Raw genomic sequence first — 19,524 nt, 5'->3', positions numbered from 1 at the left:
TATTTTATTCTATTTATTTTTATTTTATTTTACTTATTTTTAATTTTATTGTAATATATTCTATTTTAATTCCAAATTTTTTTTATTTTTAATTTATTTTAATTTTTTTAAATTTATTTTAATCTTTATTTTATTTTTTATTATATTTTAACTCTAATCTTATTTTTTATTTTATTTAATTTTAATTTATTATTTTATTATTTTAATTTTAATTTTATTTTTATTTTAATTTTAACTTTATTTTATTCTATTTATTTTAATTTTAATTTTAATTTAATTTTAATTTTTTTATTTTATTTTACTTTTAATTTTAATTTTATTCTAATTTTAACTTTTTTTTACTTTACTTTATTCTAATTCTAATTTTATTTTAATCTTTATTTTATTTTATTTATTTTATTTTATTTTATTTTATTTTATTTTATTTTATTTTATTTTATTTTATTTTATTTTATTTTATTTTTATTTTAATTCTATTCTAATTTCTTTTAATTTTCTTTAATTTTAATTTTAATTCTAATTTTATTTCAATTTTAATTTTATTTCATTTTATTTCATTTTATTTTACTTTATTTATTCTATTTTATTTTAATTCTAATTCTATTTTAATCTTAATTTTAATTTTACTTTTTTTTATTCCATTTTAATTTTAATTTTCATTTTATTTTAATTTTATTTTTATTTCATTTTTTTATTTATTTAATTTTCATTCCATTTTATTTCATTTTAACTTTAACTCTATTCTATTCTAATTTTAATTTTAATTCTATTTTAATTTTCACTTTATTCTATTTTTTATTTTATTTATTTATTTCTATTTTTAATTCTAATTCTATTTTAATTTTTATTTCTATTTATATTCATATTCATATTTTTAATTTCATTTCTATTTATTTCTATTTATTTCTATTTATTTCTATTTATTTCTATTTAATCTTTATTTTACTCTATTTTAATTCTAATTTTATTTCTTTTCTTTAATTTTAATTTTATTTCTATTTTATTTCTATTTTATTCTTATTTCTAATTTTATTTTTACTTTTATTCTTATTTTTTATTCTCATTTTTTTTATTTATTCTATTTCTATTTTATTCTATCTTATTCTATCTTAATTTTAATTTACTTTATTTTAATTTAATTCTATTTTAATTTTAACTTTATTTTATTTTATTTTATTCAATTTTATTTCATTCTCTTCAATTTTATTCAATTTAATTCATTTTATTCAATTTTATTCTAATCTTAACTTTTTTTTATTTTTTTTATTTTAATTCTAATTTTATTTTAATTTCAATTTTAATTTTATTCTCTTTTATTTCATTTTATTATAATTTTAACTTCCATCATATTTTATTTTATTTTAATCCTAATTTTATTCTATTTTATTTTATTCCAAATTTATTTTATTTTATTTTATTTTATTATATTTTTAATATTTAATTCTTAATTTATTTTTATTTCTATTTTTATTTTTAATTTATTTTTTCCTATTCTCTTCTAATTCTAATTTTTTATTTATTTTAATTTTAATTTATTTTAAATCTTATTTTATTCTACTATATTCTATTATATTTTAATTTCTCTTAATTCTATTTCTATTTTAACTTTAACCTTATTTTATTTTATCTTATTTTATTTTATTTCTATATTTAATTTCATTCTAATCTTAACTTTATTTTAATCTATTTTAATCTAATTTTAATTTCATTTTAATCTTAACTTTATTTTATTCTATTCTATTTTATTTTTAATTTTAATTTTATTCTAATTTTATTCTCATTTTATTTAATTCTATCTTAATTTTAATTTTAATCTTATTCTAATCTCAACTCTTTTTATTTTACTTTATTTTAATTCTAACTCTATTTTAATCTTTATTTTATTTTATTTTATTTTATTTTATTCTATTCTATTCTATTTTAATTTTAATTCTATTTTAATTCTAACTTTATTCTACTTTATTCTATTTTAATTCTAATTTTAATCTTATTTTATTCTATTTTCTATTTTATTTCTATTTATTCTAATTCCAATTTTATTTTATTTTTAATTTTATTTTAATTTACTCTATTTTAATTCCAACTTTATTTTTATTTTAATTTATTTTACCTTTATTTTTAATTTTAATTTTATTTCTATTTTTATTTCTATTTTTATCTCTATCTTTATCTTTATTTTATCTTTATTTTTATCCTTACTTTTATTTTTATTTTTATTTTTATTCTTATTTTTATTTCTATTTTTATTTTTACTTTTTATTTTTATTTTTATTTTTATTTTTATTTCTATTTTTATTTCTCTTTTCATTTTCTTTATCTTTTATTTTTTATTTTAATTTAACTCTAATCACAATTTTACCTTAACTCTATTTTAATTTTAACTTTATTCTATTTTATTCTATTTATTTCTATTTCTAATTCAAATTCTATTTTAATCTTTATTTTACTCTATTTTAATTCTAATTCTATTTTAATCTTAATTTTATTTTATTCTTTTTTATTCTAATTCTAATTCTATTTCTATTTTATTTCTATTTTATTTCTATTTTATTTCTATTTTATTTCTATTTTATTTCTATTTTATTTCTATTTTATTTCTATTTTATTTCTATTTTATTTCTATTTTATTTCTATTTTATTTTTATTTTATTCTTATTTTATTTTTATTTTATCCTTATTTCTGTTATTATTCTTATTCTTATTCTTATTCTTATTCTTATTCTTATTCTTATTCTTATTCTTATTCTTATTCTTATTCTTATTCTTATTCTTATTTTTATTTTTATTCTTATTCTATTCTATTTTATTTTATTTTATTCTATTTTAATTTTAATCTATTTCTTTTTATTTTTATTTTATTTTAATTCTATTTTAACTTTAATTCCATTTTAATTTCAACTGTATTCTACTTTATTTTAATCTAATTTTACTTTTATTCTAATTCTATTTCTATTTTATTTCATTTTCTTTCTTTCTATTTTATTCTAACTTTAATTTTATTTTAATTTTAATTTTATTAATTCTATTTTACTTTATTTTATTTTATTCTAATTCCAATTATATTTTAAATTTATTTATATTTTAAATTTAATTTAATTTCAATTCCAATTTTATTTTATTTTAATTTCAATTTTATTTCAATTTTAATTTCATTATATTTTCATTATATTTTTATTTTATTTCATTTTTTTCTATTTCAATTCTAATTTTTTATTTATTTTAATTTTAATTTATTTTAAATCTTATTCTACACTGCTCTATTTTACTCTATTATATTTTATTTTATTTTAATTCTATTTGCATTTTAACTTTAACTTTATTTTATTTTATTCTATTTAATTTTAATTCTATTCTAATTTCAACTTTATTTTATTTTACTCTATTTTACTCTATTCTTTTTAATTCTAATTTTAATTCTATTTTAATCTTAATTTTATCTTAATCTTTTTTATTCTAATTTTAATTTCATTTTAATCTTCACTTTATTTTAATATATTTCATTTTTATTTTAATTCTATTTCAACTTCAACTTTATTTTATTCTATTTTCTTTTATTTTAATCTTAATTTTAATCTAATTTTAATCTATTTTATCATAATCTATTTTATTATAATCTATTTTAATTTTATTATAATCTTAACTTTATTCAATTTTTTTCTACTTTAATTTTAATTTTAACATATTTTTCTTTATTTTATTATAATTTTAATTTAATTTTAATTTTAATTTTAATTTCATTGCTATTTTATTTTAATTCTATCTTTATTTTATTTTAAATTTTATTTTAATTTATTCTCTTTTAATTCCAATTTTATTTTTATTTTTATTTTTATTTTAATTTATTTTAATCTTAATTTTATTCTCTTTAATTCAATTTTATTTTACTATATTTATTCTATATTATTCTAATTTAATTTAATTTTTATTCTGCTTTATTTTAATTTATTTTAATTTATTTTAATTTATTTTAATTTATTTTAATTTATTTTAATTTATTTTAATTTATTTTAATTTATTTTAATTTATTCTATTTTATTTTATTTTATTCTATTTTATTTTAATTTTATTCTCATTTCATTTTATTTTATTTTAATTCTAATTTTAATTTTATTCTAATCTCAACTCTTTTTATTTTATTTTATTTTATTTTATTTTATTTTATTTTATTTTATTTTATTTTATTTTATTTTATTTTATTTTATTTTATTTTATTTTATTTTATTTTATTTTATTTTATTTTATTTTATTTTATTTTATTTTATTTTATTTTATTTTATTTTATTTTATTTTATTCTATTCTATTCTATTTTAATTTTAATTCTAATTTTATTCTACTTTATTCTATTTTAATTCTAATTCTAATCTTATTTTATTTTTAATTTTAATTCTATTTTATTCTAATTCCAATTTAATTTTATTTTTAATTTTATTTTAATTTATTCTATTTTAATTCTAACTTTAATTTTATTTTTAATCTTAATTTTATTTCTATTCTTATCTTTATCCCTACCTTTATTTTATTTTTATTTTTACTTTTAATTTAATTTTAATTTTAATTTTATCTTTATTTTTATCTTTATCTTTATCTTTATCTTCATCTTTATCTTTATCTTTATTTTTATCTTTATCTTTATCTCTATTTCTAATTTTATTTCCATTTTATTTTTATTTCTATTTCTATTCTTATTTCTATTTTTATTCTCATTTCTATTTCTATTCTTATTTCTATTTTTATTTTTATTTCTATTTCAACTTTCTTCTATTTCATTCTAATTCAATTTTTATTTTAATTTTATTCTAACTTTAATTCTATTTTATTTTATTTTATTTTATTTCAATTTTATTTAATATAATTTTATTTTATCATAATTTATTTTATTATAATTTTAATTTATCTTATTTTATTTTAATTCTAATTTTTTTAAATTTTATTTTTAATTTTAATTTATTCTCCTCATTCTAATTTTAATAATTTTTTTTTAAATTTTATTCTATTCTATTCTATTCTATTGTAATTTATTTCATTTTAATTTTAATTTTATTTCAACTTTATTTTAATCCCTTTTATTCTAATATTAATCTTATTTTAAATAAATCTTTATTTTATTTTAATTCTAATTCTAATTCTAATTCTAATTTTTTATTTATTTTAATTTTTATTTATTTTAAATCTTATTCTACTCTACTATACTCTATTATATTTTAATTTATTTTAATTCTATTTTTATTTTAACTTTAACTTTATTTTATTTTATTTTATTTAATTTTAATTCTATTCCAATTTCAACTTTATTTTATTTTATTCTATTCTATTTTAATTTTATTTTAATTTCAACTTTATTTTATTTTATTCTATTTTACTCTACTCTATTTTTTTTTAATTCTAATTTTAATTTCATTTTAATTTTTACTTTATTTTAATATATTTCATTTTTATTTTAATTCTATTTCAACCTTAACTTTATTTTTTATTTTTTTTCTTTTATCTTAATCTTAATTTTATACTAATTTTAACCTTATTTTATTTTATTTTATTTTATTTCTAATTCTAATTCTAACTCTATTTTAATCTTAATTTTAATTTATTTTTATTTTAATTTATTTTAATTCTAGTTCTAATTCTAATTCTATTTTAATGTTAATTTTAATCCTAATTCTAATTCTAATTTTAATTCTATTATAATTCTATTTTATTTTATTCTATTTTATTTTATTTCTAATTCCATTTTAATCTTAACTTTTTTCTTTCCATTTTTATTTCTATTTTTACTTTTACTTTTACTTTTACTTTTATTTCTATTTTTTAATAACTAACTAAAATAATACTAATTCATAATACAATTAATATAAATATTACTCTAACTAACTATATTTATTTAATCATACTCATTTTTATATTTCTTTATAACTTTTATAATTAATTTTTATATTTTAATTTTAATTTTAATTTTAATTTTAATTTTAATTTTAATTTTAATTTTAATTTTAATTTTAATTTTAATTTTAATTTTAATTTAATTTTAATTTTAATTTTAATTTTAATTTTAATTTTAATTTTAATTTTAATTTTAATTTTAATTTTAATTTTAATTTTAATTTTAATTTTAATTTTAATATTAGTTCTAATTCTGACTCTAACTTTACTCTAATTATTTTAATATTAATATTAACTAATTCTAATTCTAAATTCGTTTAAATTTTAACTTTAACCTTATTTTATTTTAATTTTAAATTTATTTAAATTTTCATTAACTTTTATAATTCATTACTATTTTTATATTTAGCTATATTTAACTAACTATATTTTTATTTATTTATTTTTTTTTAAATTTACTCTATATTTTTATTATACTTTTTATTATTACTTATATTGTATTTTTATCTTTTATTTAATATTATCTTACTCTAATTTTTTTTTTTATTTTTATTTTTATTTTTATTTTTTTTTTTATTTTATTTTTTTATTTTATTTTTTTATTTATTTCTACTTTATCTTTTATTTTTTATTAATTACTATTAAAACTAATCTGCTGTCTGTTTATCTGTTATTTGTATCTGTTTATCGTATTTATTTATACGTTTTATTTTCGATTATAATTTCGAAATATTTTATTATATTGTTTAAAATCTTTCGATGTTTTGTCGTCACTTTTTTTATTGTTGCTTTCATCTTCTATATCAGTCGATGAAAATATTTTTATATTTCATCATTATCTTTCATCGTACTCGGTAGAAGAATCTGAAATCTTCTATTACGCTCAAATAATTTTAATGTCTTTTTTTTTATTCTTTAAAATCTTCTAGCTCTTTATTATTATTATTTCTGTAGTTACTTTAATCTTCTATAACGCTCGGCGGAAATACTTTTATATTCCATCGTTATCTTTCATCGTGCTCGGCGAAAGAATATAGAGATATTCCCCCACCTTCTATTGCGCTCGGCTAATCTATATAATATTTCCTTTCTAATTCTTAGAGTTCTTTTTTACTTTTCCTTCTCCACCACACTCTTTATCTTCTACAGTCCTAGATCGCAAAAAATCACCTAGATCTTCAACTGTCCTAGATTATAAAAAACTACCTAGATCTTTAACTGTTCTAGATCACTCTTCTCTCCGAAAAAACCTTCTCTTTCTGAAAAGCCGAAAACCCCTTTCTTTTTTAAAAAACTTCTCTCTCTCTTTTTTTTTATCGCTCACCATGGTCGGTAAAAAATCGAATACCCCCAAAGGCAACAAGCCTGATGACAAGAAAAAAACCAAGTCTTTTAAAGACTTATTCAAGAAGGTTACCACACCTTCCAGCCAGTTCGGTAAGTCATTCTTTGATCGTTCGCGTTTCTCGATCGTTCTTATAAATCGCTAACGTGTGTTTTGAATTTTAGAGGATTTCAACAGCGACGACGAAGGTTGCCCACCTGTCAACAATGACAGTAAACTTACTAGCGGCCCTCTTGCTCTTCGCATCGGGGGCACTCTTCGACGCATGCGTCAGCGCAAGTTTACCTCCGGCGTCAAGCTAGGCTTGGCCATTCAAAGTGTCGGTGTTAAAGCCCGCCGCGAATGTGACTATTGTTCGGTAAGTGATATATTTATCGTATCTCCCCTTCGATCGTGTATTCTATTATTTTTATGACGGCTGCTAACTTTGTACGGTGATATTAGTCTAATAAAGGTCCTTTCGCTACTTGCCGTGCTTGGAAGCCTTTGGGCTCCAAATGCGGTAACTGCTCTTACGACAACCAGATCTGTTCTTCGGGCTGGTTTGTTAGTCTTTTGATGGAAGCGAGCGGCCGTAGTCGTCGCACGGCTAGTCACGGTAAGACTGCTAAAGTCAAACCGGTGGTAGATGACGGTGAGGAGGAAGAGGACGAGGACGAAGAAGAGGAGGAAGAGGAGGAAGACTGTGAGGAGTATGAGGAGTGGGAAGGCTTGGAGGAGAGGGTGGATGATATGGATCTCGACGGTGATGATCCGAGGGATGGGTTCGGTGGAGCGGGAGGACCACCTACAGGCGGTGCCGGTGGGGCTGGTTTGGAGATTGCTGTTTGAACGAGCTGAGTAAAAGGTAGGAAAATAAGAAACCTTAAAAAACCCTTTCTCGCTTTTATTGAAAAGCTCGATACCTCCATCTTTTGTTTTATTTTATTGCGCTGCTTGAATCAACCGAGCTGAGTAGAAGGTGGGAAAATAAGAAACTATAAAGAATCCTTTCTCGCTTTTATCGAAAAGCTCGATACCTCCATCTTTATTGCGGAAGAAAACTTAAGAACAAAAAAAAAAAATTTGTCGTGCTTTGTGTTCGGTGTTTTTAGGATATTTGATTTAGGAATTTAGAATAAAATTAAAGATCAAACTTAAAATGGAATTTTAGAATAGAACTAGTGCTAGAATGAAACAACCTAATTTGCTTTGAAAATTTTAAACAATTACCGTTCGTATCGATCGGTTGACTCTTTCTCGTGACCCGTGACTCCCAAAAAACGAAATTAAGAATTCAGATAAACAGTGCTGAACAAATTAAAAAGAGCGAACGCGTTAGTCGTTCGAATATTATACAACGTTCTGTCGTTCTTTCTGCCCAGCCAACCTGCGTAGTCGAAATCTTTCCAATCTGATATACCGATGAGTGCCTTCGTTCGCAGGCCGAATCCGTTTTCCAGACGACCGTAAGCGGCCACCGTTACGATCAACCACTTATACTTGCACGTGCCTCGGTTTTCTCGTTTCTTTTCGGCCTCTTCGCATATCTCTTCCGGCAAAGCACAAGTCCAACAATAGCCCCAATTTCCGGGCCACTTAATCGATCGACTAAACTGCACGATCTCTTCGAAACCGAGGCCTTCTGTTAAATTGCACCAGATAAGTCTGTGCTCTGAATCGTGAGCCCTCTTCGTATCGATTAACAAGCAAGCGGCGCAATCGCTGTTCAACCAATCTAACGTTTCACGTATTCGGTCGAGCCCTGTCGATGTGCTTTTGACTTTGCTTCTGACGGCTTCGATTCTGCTGCTGACGACGGCTTCGGTTCTGCTGCTGTCGACGACGATTTCAGACCGTAGTACGTCGACGGTTCGACAGTTGTCACACTCGTTGGCCGATAACTCCGTGCAATCCTGACTCGGTCCGCCGTTCAGAAATCTTGTAATCGTGAGCAGCCGACACTTCGTCGATTGAATCATCAGTCGAAGATACTCTCTGTCGTAGTCTCCGAATTTTAGATTCGCGATGGGACCGTATTGCGATGTCGATGTCACTTCCCGATCTTCGAGGACTATTATCGATCGAGCGTCTGCGACTCTTCTACCCGCTCTGCCGCTCTCCTGCACGTAATTGATCATGCTGTAAGGTGAGTTGACGTGGATGACCAGAACTATACCGGGGTGATCTATGCCGCAACCGAACGCTGTCGTCGCTACTAGAAACGTTTGTTCAGGTCTCGCCCATTCCTTCAAAGACTGCCGTCTCTCGTCGTCGGTCATCTCCCCGTGATATTGTTGGCAGTCAAGAAGTTTCGAACCTGCGAGGATGGACATCTGATTTTTCCACCGCGTGTACAGGACGATCTTCTGTCCGGGCTCCAATTTCTCGGAGGCCTTCTTAGCCAGTTCGACCGCCGCGGTCAGCGCTCGACCGTTGCCGCACCTTCTCACCGTAACGCTGATATTCGGCCTCAGACTCTGCGCTCGGATGTACCGAACTGGGCATCCGGTGAGAGTCAATACGTCCTCGAAATCACCGACCATGCGAGGCGGTAAAGTAGCCGTCGTGAACACCAGCGGAACCTCTAAGGAATTGAGGTGAAAGACTTGGCTCATGGCGGGTCGAAAACCGTTCTCGGTCACCACCGTATGACACTCGTCGATCACGATCCGATTGAGAGAGTTGTTAACTCTCAAGATGGATAGATATTGAAGGAAGGTTTGATGGTAAGGTATATCTTCCGATACGGACCCTACAGCGTGATCGGTCGTCGCCACGACAACCTGACAGTCCCAAGGTTGAGAGTGTGGCTTCCACCGTTCCGCTTTCAATCCGATCTCCGAACACCGTTCGATGAGGTCGGTGGCTAAGCTGATATAGGGAACTATCACCGCCGTCATCCCACGCTCGTCAGCCATCGCCGGAAGCATCCAGAGAAGACTCTTGCCGCCGCCGGTGGGGAGAACGACGACAGTTGTCGGTCGTTTATCGAGAACGCATAACGTTCCCTCGAGCTGTTCTTGAGATTTGAAACCCGTATAGCCGAACTTGTCTTTGAGCAGCCGATAAGCCTTACTCTCGAGATCCCGGTCCTCTCTCCCAGGGACGGACGTCGACGTCGTCGACGTCGTTCGATCGAGATTGGTATGCGACCGAGATCTTTTCGCGGTCAGAACTCTCAAGCCATCGACTGACGGACGGACGGCACGAATCGACATGAATACGTTAGCATGCTTACGATACTGAGCACTGATCGGTTGAGGGTTTCGCTCTTTCTCACGTACCTTGCTTTCGGTCGTCGGTAAAGTTGATCGAAGACCTCTGACGACGATGCTTTTTGTCATCGGATCCCTTCTCTTCTTCGATGCCCAGGAACCGATGCCACTCTTCGCTCACTTGCGCGAACAGTTCCAGTGAGTTGGATGTGAGCTTGGCCGTCAGATTCACAGCTTGACCGTAATGGTTGAGTCTGGACCGTAGACCGTGGCCGGTCTGCAGAGCTGCGATCGTCTGCGCGGACTCGCCATCATCACCGTCATCGGGCTCTCGGTCGTCCGCATCTTCATCCAGCAGAGAGTCTTCGTTACGAAAATCTTTGAATCTTTCGTTCGCGGACCGGTTTCGGTGAACGACGTCTCGGCTGAAAGCTACGGCGACGTGTCGATAAGAGCGCAAGGTCAGCTTGACGCCCAGGTACGCCTCGGTGGCGTCTTCCAACGCCCGCGACATACGGTTGGTGCCCCAGAAATCCCCTCTGTCCGTCTCCCAAAGGTAATCCGTCTCCGGTTTTTCCGTCTTGTAGATGGCGTCCAGATCGTCGACGAACGAGCGCACGTATCGAAGGTACAGGACGACCAGATCGCCTACGACTTTCGGTAGCACCCTGGGCACGACCTTCAACCTGTCGGTCACGATCAGATTCTTGTGATACTGCGAGATGAAGATCACCTTGCCTCCGATCGTGAACAGGTTTCTGTCGACCGACACGCCGTCTCGGTACCGCAGACAACCGATCTCGGACCCTCTGGCCGGCGCTCCGCCCGTGACGTGCACCAGAACGAACAATCGGCTCAGAAATCTGTCGACCGACTTGCGATATCGTTTGAGACCCGAATCTCTGAACACCGATCGAAAATCGTCTTCGACGATCGCCTTCGAGTCGAGCATCTGCTCTTTCGCCTTTGAGTTCGCGAAAAGATTGCATCGCACGAGCTCGGAGCCTGCCGCCGTTTCCGTTGTTCGGTTGAGGTTCAAAAAAGCACCGCTGGTCGCTCTCGATCCCAAGGCTATGTTGTCATCGACGGTCGTGAGATCCACCGAGAAACGTCTTCCGTCGTCTTCCAGAAAAAGCAGATCCCTCCAGAGTGAGTCGGTCGTCTCTCGCAGCAGCTCATGCACCATAAGTTTTAGACCGCTTCGGGTTATCGATCGTCCTTCGAACTTGAGCTCCGTCTTGGTGTCGGAATCGACCCACAGGACGTGAGCTCTTCCCGGTACGAGAGCCGCCCTCTTCATCCCGTACGCGAGATTGTTGAGCATCAGACTGACAGGCGTGAAACTACCGTTCGTCAGCCACGTTCGCCGGTATTCTTGAAAGTGTCCCACCGTGAAATCGATTCGGTCGGCCTCTTTCAGCTCGGGTCTCCACTCGATCTCGAAATTTAGCGTTTCAGAACACTCCCGCAGCAATATCAACCGAGAGCAGTATATCAGACCCGCTAAAATAGTCGTATAATCCTCTGGCTCTTTCAACCGACTGCTGCGCTCGTCGATACCCAAGATAGAAGTGAAGTGAACGAGCGGGTTGTTCCAACCTCGATCCAAAAACTTTCGTTTCAGTATCGCGACACTCAGGTAAAAAACGCGACTCTCGAGGTTCTCCTCTTTCCAGCGAAGTTGTTCCTCGGTCGTCGTTCTAGACCGAGCAGTCTCTTTGACGCACTGAATCCATTCCTCGGTCTCCGCGTCGAATGTGAGCTTGTGCTTGGCGTTTCCCTCGACCTCGGGCAGCTCGTGAACCCTCCAGCAGTACACGATCAATCTCTGCCAGTACCCGATGTAGCGATCGAAGGCGGCCGTCGACCCGAGCGTCTCCAGCGGTCGGTAAGAGAACTCGTCCGGTTTGGGACTTCTCCACCACTGCCTCATATCTCTCCCCAATCGGTTCAGGTCGACGTTAGCTTTCGCGAACATGGATCTCACGGCCGAGCAAACCGACAGGAGTTCCTCTTCGGTCGACCTCCTCCCCGGCAGAGCGCTCGCGACGATCAGCTCGTCCAAGTTCAGGCCTTTCAAATGTTCAACCCAACCGGTCGTCTTCATCCAAGGGGTCTGGGTCTCTTTGCCGTCCACCGTCGCGGCGCGGCTTCGATCCTTCTCTCTTTGTGTTGCGGCTCTGGCGAACATCTCGCTAATTCCCTCCTGCATTAACTTTCTCGCTACCGATCGATCGACTCGATCGGTAGCGAGATTTTCAGGAGTTTCATCGTCCGCAATCTCAGGTGCGAGTCGCTCGCGAACAAATCTTGCGCGATTGACCAGAAAGTAATGATGATGAGGGCTACGCGTCCCGAACACCGACTGCATCCAGAGCTTGGATCCACCGTCGCCGTCGTTCGATCTGACGGACGTTTTCTGAGGCCGTCCGGCCGTCTCTTTGGCGTTGTGCTTCTTAGACCGGTGAACCCGCAAAGTCTTGTTGGAGGAGAACCTCGAAACGCAGTCTTGACACCTAAAGCACTCGACGGTTCTGAGGCCGGTTATCTCTTCGCGACCGTCCGGCTGTTTCGCTGCGCGTTCGGGCTCGGCCGTTTTCACATCTTTGTAGCTTTCGACCCACCCGTGCCTTATCATCGACGGCACCTCGCTGTGGACCTTGATCTCCCGCAGATGTTCGTTCAGCCTGTTCGGTAGAACGGCGATGCCGCATATCTCACATATTATCTGCAGTATTTTTTCATCGAATCGGAAAGGGCAAGCCATGTTTTTTTTTATGCTATGTTAGGTTTTATCGATAGATATTCACGCTCGACGCGATTAACGGTTGAAAATTTTGAAATCGAAGACAAAATTAAACGATACGATGTATCGATTGCTGTCTACGGCGGCTTGAAGATATTTTTAAAGTTAGTACGTATATATATATTATGTATGTATATTTATTTTCAGTTCCGGTCTAAATTAAATTTTTCCTTCTTTTTTTTTTTTTTTTTTTTTTTTTTTCAGTTTCCGGGAAATGTTCGCCCGTCTTATCGAAAAAACGTTTCGGTGAACGATTCACCTCACCTTCCCATTTCATTCCGATTCTATTCTCTTTCTTAGCATTGACCGCGTTAGTAGTGGTGAGGTCTTGGGGTTTTCCGACAAACACTCCAACGCGCGCTCTTCTCGGTGGGGTTTGTCGGGCAACCGAACGACCTTTTCGACCAATCAAAAAATTGGAACCAGGCCTGGTTCCAATTTTCAAAGTCTTGGGGTGTTTGTCACCGTTAAACTTTCCCGATTGGGGACCGAACCGCCCTTTCGACCAATTAGAAAATTGGTACCAGGCCTGGTACCGAATAAACCTACCGGTTAGGGTAACTGGTTACCCTGTATGTGCCTACTACTTACCCTGTATGTGCCTACTACTTACCCTGTACATGACTAGCTTAGTCACCCTGTATGTGCTACTCCCTGTATATAAACTCTTCGACAGAACACTTTAGTCTAAGAGCACTTAATCAAGTACACATCACTCCATCTAATCTTCTAACATAATTTTAACTTTATTTAATCTATTTTATTCTACTTTATTTTTATTTAAATTTAAATTTTATTTTAATTTAATTTATTTTAATTCTAACTCTAAAATTCTATTTTAATTTTAATTTATTTATTCTATTTTATTTTAATTTTAATTCTATTTTATTCTATTTTATTCTATTTTATTTTATTTCATTCTATTTTATTTTATTTTATTTTATTTTATTTCTATTTTATTTCTATTTTATTTCTATTTTATTTCTATTTTATTTTTATTTTATTCTAACTTTATTCTAACTTTATTTTTATTCTAATTTTATTTTTATTCTATTCTATTTTAACTTTAACTCTATTTTAACTTTAATTTTATTTTCTTTTATTTTAATTTTAATTTTAATTTTAATTTTAATTTTCTTTTATTTTCATTATATTTTAATTTTAATTTATTTTATTTTATTCTAATTCTAATTTTTTATTTATTTTAATTTTAATTTATTTTAAATCTTATTTTACTCTACTCTACTCCACTCTATTATATTTTATTTTATTTTAATTCTATTTTTATTTTAACTTTAACTTTATTTTATTTTATTCTATTTAATTTTAATTCTATTTTAACTTTAATTTTATTTCATTTTATTCTATTTTACTCTATTCTTTTTAATTCTAATTTTAATTCTATTTTAATCTTAACTTTATTTTATTTTATTTTATTTTAATTTTAATTTCATTTTAATCTTCATTTTATTTTAATATATTTCATTTTTATTTTAATTCTATTTCAACTTAAACTTTATTTTATTCTATTTTATTCTATTTATTTTTAATTTTATTTTACTTATTTTTAATTTTATTTTAATATATTCTATTTTAATTCCCAATTTTTTTTATTTTTAATTTATTTTAATTTTTTTAAATTTATTTTAATCTTTATTTTATTTTATTTTATTATAATTTTAACTTTAATCTTATTTTATTTTATTCTAATTTTAATTTTATTTTTAATTTTATTTTAACTTTACTTCTATTTTATTTTATTTTAATCTATTTTAATCTAATTTTATTTTTATTTTAATTTTAACTTTATTTTATTCTATTTTATTTTAATTTTAATTTTAATTTAATTTTAATTTTATTTTATTTTATTTTACTTTACTCTACTTTTAATTTTAATTTTATTCTAATTTTAACTTTTTTTATTTTACTTTATTCTAATTCTAATTTTATTTTAATCTTTATTTTATTTTATTTTATTTTATTTTATTCTATTCTATTTAATTTTAATTTTATTTTATTTTATTCTATCTTAATTTTAATTCTTATTTTATTTTATTTTATTTTATTCTATTTTATTTTTATTTTAATTCTATTCTAATTTCTTTTAATTTTCTTTAATTTTAATTTTAATTCTAATTTTATTTCAATCTTAATTTTATTTAATTTTATTTCATTTCATTTTACTTTATTTATTCTATTTTATTTTAATTCTAATTCTATTTTAATCTTAATTTTAATTTTACTTTTTTTTATTCCATTTTAATTTTAATTTTCATTTTATTTTAATTTTAATTTTATTTCTTTTTTTTATTTTATTTAATTTTCATTCCATTTTATTTCATTTTAACTTTAACTCTATTCTATTCTAATTTTAATTTTAATTCTATTTTAATTTTCACTTTATTCTATTTTTTATTTTATTTATTTATTTCTATTTTTAATTCTAATTCTATTTTAATTTTTAATTCTATTTATATTCATAACGATTTCTATCGGGAAGCGGACCACATCGGGAAGAGGACCAACAAATTTTCATTTTTAAAAATTAATTATAAATTAAATATTACATAAAAAAATTTGAAAAAATTAAACAAGAAAGAAATTACTAAAACGAATAACATATTAAATTTTTAGAAATTTTCATGTAATATTCGAATTAATATTAATTTTTAAACCTCAAAATTGAGCGTTTTTATGAAATATATTGTTTACTATATCTCAGCGTCGCGCTGTAATTTAACCTAACCTCTCATTACTACTATCACCACCACTATTATTCTTCTACATAATCACTACCCTTTGTATTATCCTCTATACTATCCTCTGCACTACCCTCTGCACTATCTTCTACACTATCCTCTGCACTATCCTCTGCACTACCCTCCCCAGCGTCCTCCCCAGCACCCTGTGCACTACCCTCCCCAGCACTCTTTCGAGGGCGACTTTGAGGACGCCCAGTTCTACTATAGCCCCTACTACACCCTCTACTACGGCCTTTACCACAGCCACTACCATTATTATAGGGACGACTACGGCTTTTTCTAGGCTTTATACTATTAGATTCTATACCCCTAGCATTTAATTTAATAGCCTTGTTTTGCTATAGCTTACTAATTTTCTGATTATTTAGAATATAGGTATTAGTAAGCCTCGGTTTACTACGTCTAATTTGTGAGGCTTTCTTATTGGTAGTACGTAATTGGGTATTAGTTTTTTGTAATATAATAGTTTTACTTATAGCTCTCTCTGTCGCTCTGCCTAATTAGTGAATACTATTAATGGTTAGTAAACTAAGTAGGTGGCCAGATCGTGTAAGAATTTCGGTAATGGCTTTGTGAACGGTTTGAGGGCGTGCTAGTATTTCTGTAACTAAGTTCAGAATTTCGGTTTGAGTAGTCTTATTATATTGTAATTTAGATAGAATCTTCTTTGAGTTATATGGTATTAATTTCGCTTCTTGTTATATTGCCTTAATTAGATCTTTCGAAATAGTGTTCTCTTTGGCCTTTGCTAATAGCTTGATGAATAGTTGCTTGTCGATTCTAGTGATGCTATTGCGCAAAGTATTATCCGCAGCATTGTTGTATTATTTACTATATATTGTATTGAATCTAATATTTAATGATTGCAGACGATGTGTATTATGCGCTGGTAAACACAAAGCAATGATATTCTTCTGAATACAATAGCTAATGAACTTTGCGCTAATATGACTGTCGTGACTATCTAATAGCAGCATGCGCGTGTAGTTATCAAAAGTCTTTGTCTTTGATTTGAATATCTGTTCTAGCTATTGAACGTCTAAATCTCTGTCTGTCCACCTATTAGGTGAAGTTGCGAATAACCAGTTCTTTGTCGATTAATTAATATTATTAGTATACTAGTTGAATTGATGATAAGTGCCTTTAAAAATAATGAATAAAGAAAGAATAACACCGCGCGTGTTAATATATTCGATAATAGTAATTGATTTGCGATTACTATATTGTTTTAAAAACCGACTTTTAGATTTTAATAGAATTACTATTTTTAACAATTAAACAATGCCTATAATAAATTTTTTTTTATCTATATTATATAATATATTTTCTATAATATTATACTTCCGTTTGGTCTTTATAAATAGTTAATAGAATTTATTAATAGAAGCTAGATTATTGACTTTTGCTCGAATATTATTTAATGTATATAAATAAGTAAAATATAGTTCTATATATCGTTGCATAAATCTTTCTACCCAACATTCTCCAAGATCTTGATTAGCAAACTTAATAGCTATATTATGTACTATATCCAATCGCGAAAGAAACCCCTAGCTATATAATCGAATAACTCAATATACTAATGTCTTTTTACTCTCTATTATTATTACCATTTATTATTAATATACCCTAGTTTGATTACTATCTCTACCATTAACCCTCCCTCTTAATATTATATATAATATACCATGTGCGCGTGCTAATACGCGTATAGATGTAAAGTCTCCTTTTTTATATACGCGTATTACCATTCGTATATTATTTTTAAAGATTACCTAATCAATTCAGTAGGACGCATACCGAGTAAGCTGATAATGATTTTAAGATCATCACGCCATGCTGGTAATGCTAGTAGTACTAGTGATACTAGTAGTGCTAGTAATGCTAATATCGTAATAATCGTGTCGTGTCGTGTCGTGTCGTGTTAGTTGTGTCGGTGGTTAAATTGCAGCGCGGCGCTGAGATGTGGTAAATAATACATTTCATAAAAACGCCCAGTTTTAAGGTTTAAAAATTAATATTAATTCGAATATTACATGAAAACTTCTGAAAATTTAATATATTATTCGTTCTAGTAATTTCTTTCTTGTTTAATTTTTTCAAATTTTTTATATAATATTTAATTTATAATTAATTTTTAAAAATGAAATTTTGTTGGTCCTCTTCCCGATGTGGTCCGCTTCCCGATAGAAATCGTTAATTCTGTTCTAATTTCAACTTTATTTTATTTTACTCTATTTTACTCTATTCTTTTTAATTCTAATTTTAATTTTATTTTAATCTTAATTTTATCTTAATCTATTTTATTCTAATTTTAATTTCATTTTAATCTTCAATTTATTTTAATATATTTCATTTTTATTTTAATTCTATTTCAACTTCAACTTTATTTTATTCTATTTTCTTTTATCTTAATCTTAATTTTATTCTAATTTTAATTTAATTTATTTTAATCTATTTTAACTTTATTATAATCTTAACTTTATTATAATCTTAACTTTATTCTATTTTTTTCTACTTTAATTTTAATTTTAACTTATTTTTCTTTATTTTATCATAATTTTAATTTAATTTTAATTTATTCTAATTCTAATTCATTAATTTTATTTTACCTTAAATCTTATATTATATTATTTTATTTTATTCTAATTTTATCCCCATTCTATTTTATTTTAATTTTACTTTTATTTTCATTCTAATTTAATTCTAACTTTATTCTATTTTATTCTATATTAATTCCAATTCCAACTTTATTTTAATTTTAATCTTAATTTTATTTCTATTTTATTTTAATTCCATCTTTATTTTATTTTTAATTTAATTTTAATTTATTCTATTTTAATTTCAATTCCAATTTTATTTTTATTTTAATTCCAATTTTATTTTTATTTTTATTTTAATTTATTTTAATTTTAATTTCATTTTCTTTCATTTCATTTCAATTTTAATTTTATTTTAACTTTAATCCTACTCTATTCTCTTTCATTTTTTTTTAAATTTATTTTCACTTTAACTAATTTTATTTTAATTTTATTATTATTAATTCTATTTTGTTCTAATTCCAATTTTATTTTAATTTTAATTTTCTTTTAAATTTATTTTTATCTTAATTTATTCTATTTTAATTCCAATTTTAACTTTATTTTACCCTTAATTTTATTTTAACCTTAATTTTATTTAATTCCCATTCTAATTCTATTTTTATTTTTATTTTTATTCTTATTTCTATTCATATTTTTATTTTTATTTTTATTTTTATTTTCTTTCTATTCTATTCTTATTCTTATTCTTATTTTTGTTCTTATTTTATTTCTATTTTATTTTATTTCTATTTTATTTCTATTTTATTTTTATTTTATTTCTATTTTATTTTTATTTTATTTTATTTTATTTTTATTTTATTTTATTTTATTTTATTTTATTTTATTTTATTTTATTTTTATTTTATTTCTATTTTATTGTATTTTATTTTATTTTAACTTTAACTTTATTTTAACTCTACTCTAATTCTATTTTATTCTATTTTATTTTAACTCTAA

At 26.9% G+C, this 19,524-nt stretch overlaps 2 protein-coding genes across 2 annotated transcripts; one reads left to right on the top strand and one right to left on the bottom strand.

The window, feature by feature from the left end:
* Positions 1 to 7,200: 7,200 nt before the first annotated feature.
* On the top strand, positions 7,201 to 8,051 carry DFL_001417 (uncharacterized protein; the record flags this gene model as incomplete). Its single annotated transcript, XM_067630034.1, has 3 exons — positions 7,201 to 7,312; positions 7,385 to 7,578; positions 7,665 to 8,051. The coding sequence occupies 3 exons, from the start codon at positions 7,201 to 7,203 to the stop codon at positions 8,049 to 8,051; spliced, it is 693 nt and encodes a 230-aa protein (XP_067495996.1).
* A 437-nt stretch (positions 8,052 to 8,488) lies between these two features.
* On the bottom strand, positions 8,489 to 13,184 carry DFL_001416 (uncharacterized protein; the record flags this gene model as incomplete). The annotated part of the gene is made up of 2 exons (XM_067630033.1): positions 8,489 to 10,392; positions 10,487 to 13,184. 2 exons carry the CDS (start codon positions 13,182 to 13,184, stop codon positions 8,489 to 8,491), a joined length of 4,602 nt encoding a protein of 1,533 aa, XP_067495995.1.
* Positions 13,185 to 19,524: the final 6,340 nt, after the last annotated feature.

This window comes from Arthrobotrys flagrans (genome assembly GCF_004000055.1).
Source record: "Arthrobotrys flagrans strain CBS H-5679 chromosome Unknown unitig_15, whole genome shotgun sequence".
Classification (NCBI taxonomy): domain Eukaryota; kingdom Fungi; phylum Ascomycota; class Orbiliomycetes; order Orbiliales; family Orbiliaceae; genus Arthrobotrys; species Arthrobotrys flagrans.
This window is presented reverse-complemented; position numbering and strand designations above follow the sequence as displayed.